This window comes from Chiroxiphia lanceolata, chromosome 4 (genome assembly GCF_009829145.1).
Source record: "Chiroxiphia lanceolata isolate bChiLan1 chromosome 4, bChiLan1.pri, whole genome shotgun sequence".
Lineage (NCBI taxonomy): Eukaryota > Metazoa > Chordata > Aves > Passeriformes > Pipridae > Chiroxiphia > Chiroxiphia lanceolata.
The window spans coordinates 9394374-9412546 of NC_045640.1; the positions used below are offsets into that span (position 1 = coordinate 9394374).

The window sequence follows — 18173 nt, forward strand, 5'->3', positions numbered from 1 at the left end:
AATCACTCCTCCAAAAACTGCTGTTTACTAAATTATTCCTATACAAGGTAGCAAGTGGAGTCCTGCTACTCTGGTCTTCTCACTAAATCCAGATCATGAGTAGACTGTCAAGTTTAACCATCATGCAAACAACAGTTCCTTTGCTTGCATGGAAGTATTTTTCTTAGCTCAAGACCACAGGCAGATTGCAGCTTTGAATACTTACAAGTGCAAACATTTGTATCTCGATTCAAAGAGGAACATCCATCCTGCTGCATTAGAACTGGCTGTATCTATCTAGCTCAAATTAGTAAGTGTGTGAAGGAAAGTGAGAGAGAGGCAGAATGGCTTTCTTTTCCCTGACGTTCCAGGAGTCAGAAATGTAATCTTTCCCCACACACAGCTCCTCCTAACTTTTATAATTAAGAGCAACACTTCTTTCCTACACGGGGTTAAAGTGCTCCCTGACTTCTCAGGGTGGGAAGCAGCAATCACAGCCTCAGGGGTACATCAAAATGAGAACCCAGCAGACTAAATATAAACAAGACACTACGCCTGAGAACAGGCCTAAAACCAACACACAGATTCACCATAAATATTGACCACACTGAACTGAATTTATAGAGTTTGGCATTTCATAATAAATACAAAGTACAGAGTTTAGCAGCATGAAATCCAGACATAAAGACACTCAACCAGTAAGTTAAAAAAAATTAAACATTTCAAAATAAGTTATGCTCACATAAAAGTTAAAAGTCTGCCATCAAAACAGTTTAAAGACTACTGTTACTGAAGTTAAAGCTGATATACTAACCTTCATCAATATGTACAATGCTTGAAAGCAAGCACAGCTGATCCCATCAAAATATAAAAGACTGGAAGTTATCATACTATAAAATCCTATTTAGTTCCATTGGTATATTAGGAAGCTATACAAAAATTTGATAAACAGGCTAACAATGCACATGAAAGCAGCAGTATGAAAGTATCAGCACTCTGAATTGAAATGCCTATCATTATAAATTACAGAGCAAACTCCGATGTCCAAAAGACAAATTTAAAATTCTTCTTCTTTGACAAGCCCAGTATAAGTATGGACTGGTTTCAGTGGAGAAGACAGGCCATAAGTTAAATTAAGAGATGCTGGAATGGTCTTAAAACAGATGGTCTTGGTATTTAAAACAGATTCTGGTACATATTCCAACACATTTTTAAGACAATCAAATCTTCTTAGGAGAACTGTAAGGGAAACAATCATGGAATATCTGCCTTGGAGAACTCTCCTCTTCACTATGAGCACATTACACTCATGTTCCAAAATCTGGAATGCTTCCTCCACATTTATTTTGTGCTTCACAATCAAAGGTTCTCAGCATGCAAGAAAACTTAAGGGTATGAAATGTTCCTTTTGGTGCTACGCTGTGTGCAGCAGAAATGAACCTACAGGCCAGGAGAAGGGCAGCCTGAACATAATTCTTTCAATTAAACACTGCGTTACTTTGTATCCAAGAGCTTTGACAAAACTGAGATAGAACTTAGCAGGCAGATGCCAAAGCCTGCAAAGCAGCACCCAATCCAATGGTAACAAACACACTGCAGTGACAGGTAATGTCAGCCTGGACGAGCTAATGTTTATTATTCCACAAACTTGCAGACAGTTTACACTAACTTTTTCCTTTCTTAGGAGTACATTGAAGTTTAGACATTAGGAACTCCACTGGCTGTGAAATTCTCATCTTCCAGACCACTGGCTTTAGCCTGAGACTGCTGCTCAAGTTTCTCTACCATCTCTTTCAAGTGATCTTCATCTTTGAAAAAATACACATACAATTCTCTTTCCATCTGTTGCAGCTTATTGGACTCCAGAATGCTTCTCTTCAACTTCAGATCAGCACTCAGATCCTTAAGGAGTTGCGTTAGTTTATTCACATTAACTTCCAGTTGATGAAACAGCTCAGTAAGTTCCTAACAAAAAATACAAGACAAAAAATCAATACTTTTATACTATTAATACATTAGCTGAACTAGAAATACAAAAGTTTTTTTTTGCTTTGGGAAGCCACTTTTATTCGTAATTGAAAAGTAATCACAAAAAAATAGAAACAAAGGTGGTAAGGGATTCCATTCAATTTTTGAGCTTCATGTAACAGAATTCACATCAGGTTATGAAGATGTAATTTCATTTACTTGTCGACCAGATGAGTTAAGACCATAAAACCTGACCTAGACAGATGAGTGAATGACATTTTCAATCAATTAAAAGTCTTCATTGCTAGTCAAATCTTAAAAGGGAAAAAGAGACCACAACAAAAAAGCCAAATCAATTTTAAAATTAAATCATTAATTACCAGCTACAATTTTCCCAGCTGGCATTCTTATGATAGTTCAGTATAAGCAGACTAGTCACCTACTTACACTTTATTTCCTTATTAAAAGGATTACTTTCCTTGAGAAACAGTAGCAGTAGAAGGAGATGTCACTATGTTTTAAGAGGTAATTTGAATCAATAGACAGGCATTTGATTTAATAATGTATAGTCCCTACATATGTACTGTTCCAATTACAGTTTCATTTTTTAATAAAAATTGTTCCATATGTTGTGAATTCACTTGACAGATGAAAGTTAAATTTATTTTTATGTAATTAACCAAGGAAGTATTACATAACAGGAGATTTCCCTCAATGCATTTTTGAAGTATCTACAATGATTTAAAAACCATAACAAGCAGCATTTAACAAACCCTATTCCCATTTAAAAGATGTTCTAAACCCAACGCCTGAGAGCTGTGTAGCAGGATTGTCCTACTACAACTGTCCTTCAAAATTCTGTTATTTTGTCCAAATGAGTCAGGCTTTTTAAGGGGCCAAACCATACTACTGGGGTGTTACAGGTAACAGGGGAGAAAAAAGCCCATCTGAAATAAAGAGAAATTTAAATGAGTTTTCCAGTGACACCCTATCCAGACAACGTATTTCCCACACCACAAACTGACAGGACTGTACATGCCTTTGAAAGAAATTAAGTTAGGTGTAACAATTTGCTCAGACACAAAAAATTATTACCTGCCAGCATTTACAAAAATCCAACATTTGCCAAGAACAAGTAAATAGAGAGTCCATCATCATTATGCTAATAAATTTGTTGCTGACAAGTGGGGACGGTTTGTGTCTACAGCCTTCACACTACATTTCTGTCAGTAAAAGAACATGACACACATTAATGCAATAATTCTAATAACTCAGTGAGGGCTTACCGGACTGCGGAGCTGTAGCTGATTTCCTCCACAGTACAGAGAATCACGAAGGGCATCTACATTTCTTTCTAGGTTGGACAAGAGGAGAGACTGCTCCTGAGAAGACGCTGCTCTCTGCTCTTGTGCCATAGCACAGTCTTGCTTTAACTTCTGAGCCATCCGCTCCAGGTTTTTGTATGTTTTAAATAACTGTTGTTTTTTATTTCCTCCTTCCAGGAGCTCATATAGCCTGTAACAAGTGAAGTAAGACACACAAGCATTTCTAAGTTTCCTAAGCACTCTACCATCACTAGTCAAGAGAAGATGTCCGTGCTTAGAATTCAGAGGACTAGTAAAAGGCAGTATTGCTCAGGGTTCTCTTACTACATTGCTGTATCTCCCATTGATTTCATGATTCTATCTATATATAGCTAGTGATTAATAGGAATCCAAAATATTGCAATATTAAATTAGCAGCAATGAAATGTCAAAGTAATAGTTAGTAAGTACAAAATGAATGCAAATAGAAGGTGACAGTGTGCTTTTGCCAACTATTTCCCGACACTCCAAGAACTGCAAAATAAGATCCTTTTTTTTTTGAAGTGTTGAAAAAAAGCTGACTTCAGTGGCTAATAAAAATAAGAGCAATCTTTGTAACATTTTCAAGCTTACTGGAGTATTTCCTGTTTCCCATGAAGAGAAATTCTCCAGCTAGTTACAAGTCATGCAAAAAACAGTGTTACGTGCTATACCAAACTGTGTTCTTACACTGCATCAGGAATAGGTCAGTATGATCACAGATAACTTTGCTCAAGTGTTACTACCACCTCTGCATAATAAAATCTTCACGAGCTGAGCCCTAACATAAAATCAGATTGGCTTTAGTAAGAGCAGGAGCTATATTTCAAAAGTAACTGAGTTTCTTTTGAGTGTCTTCTGCTTACAAACCCTTTAAAGTTTTTAACTCTTTCAACCTCCCTTCCCTTTTCAAAAACAAAGATAAAAAAGTGGAAAAAGTAGCCAGACAACATTCAGTGACTTGGAGACTTTATAATAAACCCGAACAAAAATGTTACAAGTTGACAATGTAAACACACAATGGGAGCAAAATTAATGCTGCCTCATTAGTGCAGTTATTCACTACATCAAACCATACTCTGCTATCACTTAGCAATCATTAAAAAACCCAACACCTGAAGTTCCATTCTAAAGGAGGGAAAGTCTGACAGTAACACACCTGTAATTATACAATATACCTCACCAAAAGGTCTAGTCTTGACAGAACAGCAGCCCAGCATACATCTCTGACTGTATCACCTGAGCTACAGGGAGACTTAACTACTTAGACAGTGAAAAACCAGACTCCTGCATGGGTGACAGGACACTCAAACCAGGCGGAAATCAAGCAGTAAAAATGAGCTGAACACATTTCATGGACTGAAGGAGTCATTCCTCTCTCCTACCGCACACGGGTTTTTGCCGGCTCAGCTGATGAGGCCACACATCAAACTGAGAAATCACTGTTATTAATGTCTATCCTTCTAGAGTAGCTTTCAGAAGGTCCTAGATCCCCATATAAGACAAGTTTGGCTTTGAACATCCATTATTTTCTGGATATTGCTTAGGAATACTTCAACACTATTAAAAAGACTGATAATTGAAAAGGTTTTCCTCAGGCAAATGTGCAAAGAATTTCAAAGGACAAGGAAGAAGCAGGTTTCATATCTTGAAGACTTCAGTTCTTGAGAATTCAAAATTCTAATTAGCTACAGCAAGTACCTAAGAACTTCACCACAGGAAAGGCTTAGCTTGCCTAAGCCGCCTTCTCCCCGATATTACTTCAAAGCAAGTCAAAGAAGTCCAATAGTGACCACAACACTTACCTGCAAGAGAAACCATCCTCAGGACTAATAGTGTTTTTTGGCTTTGCAGGTTGAATTCGCTCAGTTATCACCTGTAGTCTCTGCTGCAACTCATCAGTGCTCTTCTTCAGAGATTCTACCAAATTCTCAAGCTGACAGCTGATCTCCTGGTGTTTCTTCATCTCCATTTTACAGCCCAGCTCAATAAGTTCAAACGATGTTTTCTGTCTCATCAAGTGCCTGCATATTTCATCTTGTCTTGCAGCGCAACAATCCTGCTGAGCGATCTGATGATCCAAGTGTGCTTTCAGCACTGGCACAGTCAAAAGTTGTGCTTTCTCTTTCAGGAGGGGAAGCAGCTCCTCGTTGCTTATCTGAGCCATCTCTCGTTTAATTGTTGAAATTTCATCACTTAAACTAGATATTTTGTCATCAAGGTTTTCTTGTTGTCCAATATCCTACATAAAACAAAACATACGTCATTTTCTTCACAGTTACCTCCAGCCACTTTCCAAACATTCCTTCAGTTCACACAAGGTTCATGTGCTTATGTTACATCTACCTACAAAATTAAATGAAAATTCCACAAGTAGTTTCACAGAACTTTACAACATAAGGCAAATACAGATGTACAAAGTAGATATCAAATAAATATATTTCAGTAAAAAGTAATTTCATTCAATTGCAGGGTCAGGAAACAGTTTATTGTGCTAAAAATAGAAGAGCTCCATTTTACCCAGCACCCGGATTTCAAACATGTCTAACTGAAATCTCACAGGCAAACATAATTATTTATATTCACTGGATGATCAACACTGTTGGCAGAATCAATCTTTTTCAAATTATTCTAATCAATCAAGTCCTATATACTAGTCACCCATAAATGAAAATATACAAACTGACATGATGCCTCAAGTAATTCCATGAGTGGCACAAGCGAATACCTTTCCTTTCATTTTGATTTCTTCACAAACTCCAGTAGCCATATCTGCCTGTCACTCACTTGTTGAGAGATTTCTGAGGCTTCAACTATCAGATTCATTTATTTGGTACAAATACTTGAGTTTCAAAAGAGTCAGTAAACTAAAACTTTCTAAGCTTATGCTACACAATATAAACAGGAATACATTTACCACACTGGCTTCTCAATACCCTAAAATTGTAACCAAAGCAAAGATTTCGTTTATTGTACTAACAACAGAAAGCCAGTTCTAATTCAAAAATTCAAAGCCAAACTAAACTAGAAAGGTACTACTAAGTTCTAGGGGTTTCAAGGTAGTAACTCCGGAAAGGAGATTTAAAGGTACTGGGCCAAAGTGAAGAATTTCTAATGACAGAAAGTAATTTCACAAGATGAGTTTTGTGAGCAGGACTAAAACTTCATAGAAGCGTAATTTCACTAAATAAAAATAGTTTTAATAACAATAGCTCAGCAATTCCCTTCACTAGATCCAGTTGAACATGGCTGTCTGTTTAAAACTCCACTACCTTCTACCACTTTTTGTGGCTTTCTGTGGGAAAACAAGCTGAGTCACTCTGCACCTGCATTTGGTTAATTGGCACCAAAAGAGAGGACCGACCTCGGCTAAGTGTTTTGACAGAGAGAATGTTGTGCTTCTGAGTGGAAAACCACTCCACACGATAGCGTGTTTTTCTCTCATGGCTGAACACAGCCACTGTATGCTGCGAGAGTGTGGGATCAAAACACTGCTTTAGGACAATCCTGGGAAATCTGGTTAACTAAAAGACAACACCAGGTGCTCTTTACAGGAGAACATGAATAAAAGGGGAAAGCTGAAAATGGTCAGCAGAGAAATCCCAAAACCAAATTCTGTGTAGAGTGCAGCCTCATCTTTCCAGCGCCCATATCTGGTGACCCCCATGTGAGACCTGTGTTACTGGACCCTTTTAAGTGCCCCCGACTCAATGGGGTTGGTAAGTGCCAGCATTCATCTCCTTAGAATGGGACAGTGGAGCCCTCAGGACAGGAATCTGTGGAGTTGTGTAGTAATAATGGGGCAGGGAATTCCCCAAGAACACAGACTTTATCTAAAGGTCTTACAAAGGTCTTGAATGCAGCAGGACATGAGGTTATGGATGAGCAATTGGAACATTTACTTCTATGCATGCTTTGCAACAGCTGAGAGTAACAGAGCCTGATACAGGGACAAATGAAACAATGGTAATGTTTTAATTTAAATTTGGACATCTTGAAAATACACTCTTTTAGACTTGTTGGATGACTTCTTTGGGGAGAAGGAAGATATATCACATGCCATTTCTATCTGTGCTGCTGATCAGCCTGGTTTATATTCCCTGCTGACAGGGGGTTTAAGACCTCTGGTGAGGGGTCAGTCTTCTACCTTTACTCATGATAATCTCCTGTCTCCTTCTTTAATCATGCTAATTTACCTCTGGCAGGGGATTTGACCCCCAGAAATGAGTGCCCCGTCACTCCCCCCCACCTCACTGTGAGCCATCACAGCAGCCTCCCCTCTCTCTCCAAGCTCCGCAGCTGCCAACATGTCAGGGCTGAACTTCAACCATGATCCAAAAGAACATAAAAAAAAAAAAATAAAAAGGGAGCTTAAATGCATGAATCATCTGAAGAATGGACACACAGCATTGGAACCATTGAATGTATCTGATAATTTGAGTGCCTATAACTTTGTTCTTGGTAACTTTAAAAAAGGGAAGTTATTTATACAGTGTGTTTTGTGCTTTAAACCAAAAAACACCTAGGCCTAGGTACATGTGTACAATCAGATGCCCTCACACACATGCCGCAGTCGAGATTTAAAGAAAAAAGTTAAGAATAATACTAAAATTGATGAAAAAAAATGTTAAAACTTCAGATTGATTGACTGATTTATGCCTGTGTCAGGGACCCGAGTTGTGTCTGAGATGCTGCCATAGTTGGTCTGTGGTTGTGCTTGTCAATGTGGCATGGGAAAACATTGTATAGTTTCACTGTTGGGAATACTGAACCTTGGAAAGAGAAACAACAGATTAGGTTAACTGGTGGGAACTTGAGTTTGGCACAGAGTTGGTATCACAGGCCACTGTGGTCTCGGTTCGCGCGTTGGCCGCACATGAGCCAAAGTCACAACTGGAAAATTCCACTCCCGCGAGGGGGATACAAGAGGTGGTTCTGGGTTGGATGGGGGGTGCACCCTGTTTTGATCCCAGGGACACCCTGAAAGGTGCATGGCCTGCCTGCCCCTCCCACCAAGTACCATGCTCCATCTTCTCCTCCTGCTCAGCAGCTTCTCAGAAATTCAGGGCTCAGTGTGTATGGAATGCTATCGCAAGTAATAGCATAAATTTGCTTTGCTTACACCCTTCGTGTCTCAGTGTTTGTGATTTTGGGAATCCTCAGGAACCTAGAACAATGCCAGATTATTTGTTGTCTTAAAATATGTACGTGGAGATTGTTTTGATATGTGTTTAAATCTTCCTTGAAAATACAACTGATAGAAAACAATGTAACAAAGAAAAAAAAAAAAGAGAAAAAGAAAAAAGAAAGAAAAAAGAAAAAAAGATAAAAAAGAAAAAAAGAAAGAAAAAAAAAAGAAGGAAGGAAAGAAAGAAAAGAAAGGAAGGAAAGAAAGAAAAAAAACCCAACCAAAACAAACAAACAACAAAAAAACCCTTAACTATAATCTTATCACCTGTGCATATCCCAGGTGCAAGAAATGTGTACTCTGTATTAAAAAACATACTTTTAAAACAAAAAAGGGGGAAGGTGACACCCCAAGTAGACAAAGCTGTATTTACCCTTAATTTTTTTAATTTGGTTCAATAGGTATTGTACAAAAACTCACGAAGATGCCCTGTGGCAAGGTCCTATTGAGTTGCTGGCATGGGGAAGGAGCATGCCTGTGTTTTGTCTCCCTCAGGACCCCACTGACTTCCAGCACATTTTATGAAACCTCATCATGAGTAGAACAGACCTGACATGCAATCCAATTCCACAGACACAGAGGCTGTCCCTCAGAGAATCCTGGAAGACCAGGGAATGCTGAGCGGTACAAGGCCTGCCTGGATGTCACATGGAAGAAAATATTCTAGGGATAATTCATTGTGTCTACTAACTCTTACTAACTGGCATAATGACTCAGTCATGAGTCTCACTCACATGCCTTCTTGGCCGCACCTGATGTTGTGATTAATGTGACTAACAATACCTTTAACATTCCCGTAGGTAATCTCTATTATTTTAATTGTATCACAAATCAGAATGTATCTACTCTCAATTTATCAGTAATAATTTCCATGTGTAGAAGAGCCAAACTGTGGTTCCCAGTGAACCTAACCAGAAGCTGGAAGGATGATGCAGGATATAGTAAATTAATGAAACTGTTAACACAATCAAGAAATCATCATTGGATGGCTAATTGCTTTTGTCATCTCTGCAGTAATCATGGTAGCTACTACAGCCATGGCTACTGCTGCACTGGCCCATTCAGTGCAGGCCACGCATACAGGGGCCAGTGTATTGGGTAATATGTCAGCATCAATAGCAGGTTTTTTAATAATTTGTCTGTTTTAATATTTAAAGTCCTCTGGAAGTGCATCGGACAAACCCGAAGACAAAAAGCCCGGGTCCTGGTCCTCTCCACAGTGAACCTTGTGGGTCCAAACAAAACAGGGGGAGATGTGGGAACAAGCTGAGTCACTCTGCACCTGCATTTGGTTAATTGGCACCAAAAGAGAGGACCGACCTCAGCTAAGTGTTTTGACAGAGAGAATGTTGTGCTTCTGAGTGGAAAACCACTCCATACGATAGCGTGTTTTTCTCTCATGGCTGAACACAGCCACTGTATGCTGTGAGTGTGTGGGATCAAAACACTGCTTTAGGACAATCCTGGGAAATCTGGTTAACTAAAAGACAACACCAGGTGCTCTTTACAGGAGAACATGAATAAAAGGGGAAAGCTGAAAATGGTCAGCAGAGAAATCCCAAAACCAAATTCTGTGTAGAGTGCAGCCTCATCTTTTCCGTGCCCATAGCTTACCTTGTCCAAGGACTGCAGCATGCTCTCTGCACATTTGATAGTTGATTTCATGCCCTCCTCTTCAGCCTGCAGCTGAATTAGCTGATGCTGAGCACAAATATACGCTGTCTGGAGCCTGGCTACCTCTTGAGTCTCTTCAGATGTTTCATCAGTCCCCTCACAAGTGACTGGCTTGCTTAAATCTTCAAGCTGAAAGTTGCCTTCATGTGAATTTTCAACACATTCAGACATACCTTGATTTAAATGGTTTTTTATGTGTGAGATAAGTGCTGCAGTGCTTTGTTCTTCCAGAGAAAAATACTTGTCCAAAGAAAGTTGGGAAAAAAACACTGGATGTTCTGAATCTGAGGCAGTGAAGAAAGAGGTAAATTTCTCTGCTGCATCTGCAAGAGACTGCAGTTCACTGTCGAGCTTCTTATTTGCTACAATAAACACTTCCAGAGCTTCTTTCAAATCTTTCTGTGCTTCCTCCTCTTTGCTTTGTAGCGTTTGTAACAAACGGCTGTTTGCAGTGACCATCAGTTGAAGCTTATTATGCCGATGAATTTGAAGTTTTTTTAACTTTTGAAGAGTTTGAAGCTCGTCCTCTAATATCTTCAGTTCCTCCTCTTCCTCCTCCTTCTCTGGGCTACCGTTCTTCGAATCCATCGGCTTCAAAGTTTTAAGGGCTTCATCCAGTGCATGCCCTTCCAAGATGGGCTTACCACACTCGACAAGATTATCAAAATCTTGCAGTTCTTTTTCAGACACGTGCTGCTCATTTATGTTTCCACAAAACCACTCCAGAAACGATCTCTCTTCCGAAGACTCGAACATCCAGTCAAAATCTTCTCCATCAAGCTCATCAGCTTTTGGATATCCAATTTTCTTAAGAGTTTCCACAAAATCCTTTCCACAGCTCATGATTAAAATATTTTTTGTAAGCAGAAAAGATCCAAATGCATGAAAACAATCCGGGGAATTATTCCAGCTGTAATTTTTTTGCCATTTAAAATGAATATTCAGTATTTTAATAAAAAAAGAGTCTGCACAGGAAAAAGAAAGTGTCAGATCACACCAAAAAAACCGAATGATGTTTTGGATTAGAGTGGCTATTCAAAGATTAGAAACCAATTTTTATTTCAAGGATATATTTTGTTAATCAAATCAGGACACATTTTTACATCAGTTATAACCCTGATCTTTGCAAGTATTTACATTTTTCCTTAATTCACATAAATTATTAAAATAGAATAGCATCATTAAAAGCAACAGATGTAAATACTGTGCAATTCATTGGCCTGCAAAAGTGATTTACTTATAGTTTTCTTCACATTCATTTAAAAAAACACCCACAATCATTTTAATGCTTCCAAAATTAGTGGGGTTTCCAGTTTGTTCTAAAAACAAAACCACAGTGGTATTACACTGCACTTCAAGATCTAGGTTATAAAGGGTTATTTTTTACCTCAGTAGCCAGCAGAATCTTGCCTTCTAAACCTTCATTTAAAAGATTCCTCTGAAAATGGAACAAGAAATACTTTAACATATAAATATCTCAATATAATACTGCAGGCTTTTTGACCAATTATAACAAATTAAAATTAAGATCAGTGTAAATACTCTTGTGAAAATAGTCACAACTTAAAAGTTACAGGGAAAAGAAGTTTGCTGCTTTGCTGTTTCCCAGCAAACAAATCATCAGCTCTGGGATCCTAAAGTGTGTGCAACAGACAGCAATGGATAAATTATCAAAAAAGTCAAGAGGCCTTGTCTGCAATAGTCTGGTAATACTAAGACTTTTTTTTAGTTTGATATTATTTAATACTTTGTTTCTAAAACACCACAAAACCCCACTTTGCCAGCCAGCCTGGAGAGCTGAACCAAGTAACGGCGTCCCTCTAAAATTCCATGCATCTGACTTAACTCAGAGTTACAGATTACATATGAAACAAAATGTTATGCGAGTTTCATGTCACAGGGTGGCCTTCCAACTCTCCTCTGCCCTCAGTGCTAAACAGGGCATAAATAAATACGGGTGCCAAGAGGATGGCGCCAGACTCTTTTCAGTGGCGCCCAGAGGGAGGGCAAGGGTTAACAGCCATAAACTAAAATACAACAAGCATAACCTCAGCATGAGGTAGAACTTTACGCTGAGGGTGTCAGAGCACTGGAACAGGGAGGGTGTGGAGTCTCCCTCTCTGGAGACATTTCAAACCCACTGGGACGCGTTCCGGTGTCACCTGCTCCAGGTGACTCCGTCTTGGAAGGGGAGTCGGACTGGAGACCTGAAGCCCCTTCCAACCTTAACTGTTCTGTGGTTCTGTGCGACAAAGGGCCCACACAGCTTTATGCACGGGCACGCCGGGCCACCACGGCCCTGGCGCTGCCACTGAACACCGCAAACAATAACCCCGGAGCCCCGAGGAAGCACCCGCCAACCCCGTCCCAACACGGGGCCGCCCAAAGGCCGCACGACCGGGGCCCTCAAGGGCCCTCAGGGGGCCGCCCCCGGGGCCGTCGGTGCCTCCAGCCCCGCGGGCATCCCGGCCAGGAGCCCGCCCGGAGCGGGACGAGGCGCGACGAGGGGACGGAGGAAGGCGGCGGTGGCGGCTGATCCGGCCCCGCTGGGAGAGAGCCCCGATCCCACAGTACCCGCTCCGTACTCACCGCAGCGTCTGCTCGGCCCCAGCGGCGGCTCCAGGGGAGGGGAGCGGGGCGGGAAATGGCGGGAAAACTGAGGGGAGGCGCAGGGAAGGCAGCGGGAAGGCTGAGGGGAGGCCTGAAGGAAAGCGGCGGGAAGGCTGAGGGGAGGCCTGAAGGAACGGTGAGGGAGAGCTGAGAGAAGGTTGTGGGAAGGTTCAGGGAAAGCCGAGGGCAGGCTCAGGGCGCGCCCGCAGCTCGAACCGCCCGCCACGCGCCGCCTCCGTCCCCGCGGGGGCGCACGCGCACGCGCCCTCACGCCAGGCCCGCTGGTGACGTCAGGGGCTGCCTCTCCCTCAGGGCGGCCGCGGGGACGCCGGTTGGGTCCCCTCAGCCGCGGCCCCTCAGCTGCCCTGGGTTGTGTCCTCTCAGCCCCAGTGCCTCGCTCCCGTCGGCTGTGTCCCCTCAGCCCCGGCCCCTCAGCTCCCCCCGGCTCTTGCCCCCCATTTTCCCCTTCGCAGCACACGGGAACTAGAGGACGGGGCAGACCTGAGTGCAACTGATGTCGCTCAGCGCTTTGACCGCTGGGCCCACCAGCTTCCCCGTGCCTGTACCCAAACACGATGCAAAAGTGCCTCCCGTGCCCACTGTTGCTGTGACGGTGGTTTTCACTCCTGATGAAAATCCATGGCCTTTACCTACATGGATTTGTCTGATGTCGTCTTCAACATGCTGGTATCCCCCCAAAACTTCACAAGGCAGCATCTGGAACCTGCTGTTTGGAAAGGCACTTCCTGTATTGTTTTTTAGCCCTTTCCAAAACCTGTCAGATGATTCCTGGCACTAGCATTGATTTTGTCAATGCCACCTCTGCATCTACCTTACCCATGGTATTCATGGCAACTTAGAAACTATCAGTACATTGCTCTTCAGCTTTGTCCTCTGCAGTTTGGACAATTCCAAAATTTGGCCTCTATAAAGGTAGTGCTCCATTCCTCCCATTATTCCAGATGTCCCCTGAACCTTTTACAGCATCACTGTGCCTTGCTGGAGGTGCGACATGAGACTGCACAGAGTCCTCAAGGTGTGGGTGTACCAAGGTTTTCTACAAAATCTTCATTTCCAGTGCCCTTCCTTACAGTGCTCCCTGTTTTCTTGGCTTTTTGGCTGTTGTGGCCCACTGAGTCACCAGAAAGCTCTCGGCATGGATTGTGGGACCTCTTCTGCATTGCAAGGGCTAGTTCTCAGTCAAGCACCATATAAACTTGTCATTAACAGTTTGAGCATCCCTTATCAGCCACTCCTTGAGTTTAGACGTCTTTGCTTCCTGTTTACATTTTGTGTGCCACGTTTTTCTGGGCTGCCCTATTTGCCCTGCAACAGACTCCTTAAATTTCTCATTGAGTCATGCAAGGGGAGATTTGCGTCACGTTTCTCTATTTGTGTCAGATATTATACCTGGGCTTCTAGAACTGTATTTTTTAAGCCTTCTGGGTGTTTGTAGGCTTCTTCATTTCAAGCTGGGCATTTAGGGGTTTTTGGCATTTTCCCCACTTTTGCATAGGTCATTTTGGTCATTTTCTTAAAACTGAGTATCTGCTTTATTTGTCTTGATCTCTTCTTCGTGTTAAATTTAATTATATTGTGGTTGCTACTATTTAGCAGCTAATAGGTCTTGAATGAGATCCTCTGCATTGCTGAAGACTAAATTCAGAACGACTTTTCCTTGTGGTTCATAGGGTCAGTTATTCTAGAAATTTATTGCATCCAGAAATGTTCTCTCTATGTTTCACCCTGATAAGCATTGACCCAGTCCATATGAGGGTGGCTGAGCCCTCCCACTGCTTGTCCTAAATGTTCAGCTTCTCTAATCTCAATGCAATTGTTGCAATGAATCACCACGGGGCAATGAGCAACCTTGCAGCTGAGCATAGCTAAGGCTAACTTGCATGAGGTTTTCTAGATCAAAATCAGCACCTGTATCACTCACAAAGTACAGAATGCTGATTTCTGGTATAATGTGGTCCATGCAAGATACTTTTAGATTAAACCCTGACCTGGCAGTGAGTTCTCCTGGGTAAAAGAAGCTGTAATGTTGAATTCCTTCCCATCAGAGTACAGCCTGATATGCAGCTGCAAGTTAGGCTGGCTGAAGTTTTCAAATTGTCTTGCAGCTGGGAGTGCATTGTGTCTTTCTGGTAAAGGAACAAAAGCATTCACCAGCTTATTTCATAAGACTGTGCTGTTTCAGTTCAGTCAGTTACTTGCAGTAAAATCAACCTCTCCTACAGCAGCATTTTGCAGGGTTGTGCTTCACAGTATTGTGGTTTGGGGTTTTTTGTTTCAGTGTTACTCATGTAAAAAATGCCTGAGTAAAGGCAAATTTTAAATACCTAGAAAACTTCCTAAAATTCTGCCGTCCTGAGAGCAATTCAGCTCTTCCACTGAAGTCCACATCCTAGATGAAAGAAGACACATCTGATAAAAGACCGTCTGTCTTTTTTCTATCAACTTGTCTCTCTGGGTTGCTGCAACTAATGCCTTCAGTTCCCTGCGTGACTGGTTCCTCTCCCTCTTTCCAGACTCACATGGCTACAATGTCCCACTTCCCAAAAACGATGTCCCTGTCTGTGGAGCTGGGCAAGCAGCACTATATGCTCATTCTGTAGCTGGTTTGGAGCTACATCCGTGCTGGCCAGTGGCCACCTCTTGAAAACAGTGAAGAGCTCAACTGGGCCACAATCAATGCAAGAAATAATTTGTTTTTCTTTCTACCCAGACAGGGAATTTCTCTGAAAGTTTTCATCATGGATTATTATTGCAGCTTCCATCCTATCTCTGATTTGTCAAATTTGGTGAAAATTAGCCAGAAGGTTCAGAAGTTATCAAGGAAAGGAGGAGGGGAACAGATGGACGAAAGAGGAGTTGACAGACAGCATGATCTCATAATCCCCGCTGGCATAGGAATTCAGGCTAGAATTGAAATATTTTAGGTCAGAACATTGTGCACATAAAATTGTCATTTTGAAAGAACAAGCCTCTAAAGGGAAACAAATTTTCATTTGTTAGACCATCCATCGGCTTCGAGGGCAGAGATTAAACAACACACTTCCCCTACAAAGGTGTCTTCAAAATTTCTTACAGCCCCTCTCCCCACCCGACCTCACCCCATGTGCTTCACTGTTTCCTTTTGCAGATCCTTATGGGTCAAGATTGTTTTTCTCTGATTCATATTTTTTCTTGGTTGTGTTCAGTCAAAACATAATTAAAGGCTTACCTTACCCTTTTTTTCCATAATACGAGCAGTCATTTTCCATCTGTGTCTGAAAGCTGGATGGGCTGCTGAGATAGGATACTGCCTTTACCAGCCATTTAATGGTGAATTCCAGCAGATTAAGACATAAACATTTTTGGAAGGATGTCTGCAAGCTCTGCACTATTCCATCCATATCATGTTGTGTTTATTCCACTGCAAAATATGACATCACTGTGCCTGATACCTCAGAGAGAAGTTCTTGGTTACCCATCATCCAAGGCTGTAATAAACAGCCACCAAGGAGGTGTCACAGCTGGGCAGTCTAAACCCTCCCACTGGGATACATCTGTCAGATGAAAAACTCTTATAAAAGTGGTTTGCTTGTTACTGCTTTAGGATTTGTTTTTGTTTGGGTTTTTGTTTGTTTGTTTGTTTGTTTGTTTGTTTCATGGGGGGTTTTATTTGTTTTTTTGTTCCGTGGGAAAAAAACCCTCAGAGGAGACATGGAAATAGGTTTTTTAACTGTATAGAAGCTTTTTCATTTTGCATCATACTGCACGCCTGCTGGCAGCAGCAGGATGGTAGAGGTCCCTGCTGGAGATTGCTGGAGTAACAATCAGTCTTTGGAAACACCCTGTTTTAAAAGGTAATTCATTCCTTTAAGCAAATATATATTCTGAATTAAGCATGGCTTTTGAAGTGCCATGTGAACTTTTATTATAACAAAGTCATAAGACAGGAATTTGGCACCAGCTTGCTTTCTCTCCCAAGTGCATGTGTCTTCTCTCCAGAGGAACGGTGGATTTCATTCTGAGACCTTGTATTCCCAGAAAAGCAGGTCAAAGTGATTAGTTTTCTTCAGCTTTGTTGGATTCACTGCCGTAAATATACAAGAAGCTCCTCCACCTTTGGGCTAACACTCCTATGTATTTAAACATGTAATGCACAAGGGGATTTGTTTTGTTCTAGAAAATGGTTTGTTTACTCGCCTGACCCTATTTTGAATGAGTACCCCAAGCAGGGCTGCTGAGCCAGGCTGTCTGCAAATGGGTTTTGTTCTTAAGAAACTGAACCCGTGTGTGGGAACATGCACTGGGACTCAGCAGGAACCTCGGCAGGGACGGTGCAGGACCAGATCACTTCCTCCCATTTCCTTGCTCTGCTCCCTCTCTCCCATCAGCCTCCCCACAGCTCATCCCCAGTGGGGCAGCAGTGGCACAGGAGAGCAAGCTTTTGGGGGCTGTCACAGAGCTGTGGGGAGTATAAAACCATAGTGGGCATAAAGAAATCAGCAGCAGTCTCTGTTCATCCAGGCCCAGCTCTTCTAAGGCAGCAATGACTCCAGCACTCTGCTCTTCCTCTGGCCCCCACACCATAATCACACCTTTCTTGCCATGCCACGGTCCTTAAAAACACTGGGTAATTCACAGTTTATAGAAGAATAATAACTGATAGTTTTTCCATTAAATCCACTTTAAAGTACCTCTTTTAGAGGAACCTGATGGTTATGTCATTATGATTTTAATTTAAGGCTCTTTCTTATTTAAATACATTTTGACAAAACATCTTCATCCTGATAGGTAAGGCAAGCTCCTGGACATGAGGAAACCTGCTTTGCTTATAAACAGATGATAGGACATGACAGATGTCATAAAAGAAGCTGTGCAGGTCATAAACTGCACAGGATTTACAAAAATAGTGTCACCACATTTGTCATAATTCTGTTACCCCATGTAATTCTTGTGCTGAGAAAAGTGCTGTCACAAAACACAGCACTGCTAAAAGTTTGATAGCTTTTTTCCTGTTGGAGATTAATTTACAGTAAGTTAGTAAGGACTGGATTGTATTTTATGCTTATTCTATGATAGTGTTAATTTTAAAGAAAGCTGTGATAAATTAGTTTACTATGCTTTGCGCAGGAGTACTTTTACTGATTCAGCAGCTTAACTTACTCAAATCAAACATAAACATATCAACAAGCTACTTGCCACGATTTCAACTTAAAATACTATTTCTGTATTTTTAAGACATTGCTGTATTTAAGTCCAACATGTGAGACAAACACACACAAACCAGTGGATGTCACACCTTGCAGCTGAGAGTAATCAATGTAATTCGCAAAAGCATTTCGGCTCTGTCCCTCATCTTGTCTCTCCTAGTAACAAATTAAAATACTCATTTTTGTCTGGCTGCACGTCACTTA

General features: G+C 41.4%; 1 protein-coding gene across 4 annotated transcripts; it reads right to left on the reverse strand.

Moving 5' to 3' along the window:
- Positions 1-1649: 1649 nt before the first annotated feature.
- HAUS3 (HAUS augmin like complex subunit 3) lies at positions 1650-12999 on the reverse strand. Of its 4 annotated transcripts, none has more exons than XM_032686506.1 (6): positions 12742-12999; positions 11540-11590; positions 10093-11062; positions 5096-5532; positions 3234-3462; positions 1650-1944 (listed from the first exon to the last, which is right to left on the reverse strand). In XM_032686506.1, the coding sequence occupies exons 3-6, from the start codon at positions 10993-10995 to the stop codon at positions 1678-1680; spliced, it is 1836 nt and encodes a 611-aa protein (XP_032542397.1). In that variant the 5' UTR covers positions 10996-11062; positions 11540-11590; positions 12742-12999; the 3' UTR covers positions 1650-1677. The 4 variants fall into 4 exon arrangements, with proteins under 4 accessions (XP_032542397.1, XP_032542395.1, XP_032542398.1 ...); XM_032686504.1 differs by having other exon boundaries at positions 10093-11117; XM_032686507.1 differs by lacking the exon at positions 11540-11590.
- Between the last annotated feature and the right edge of the window lie 5174 nt (positions 13000-18173).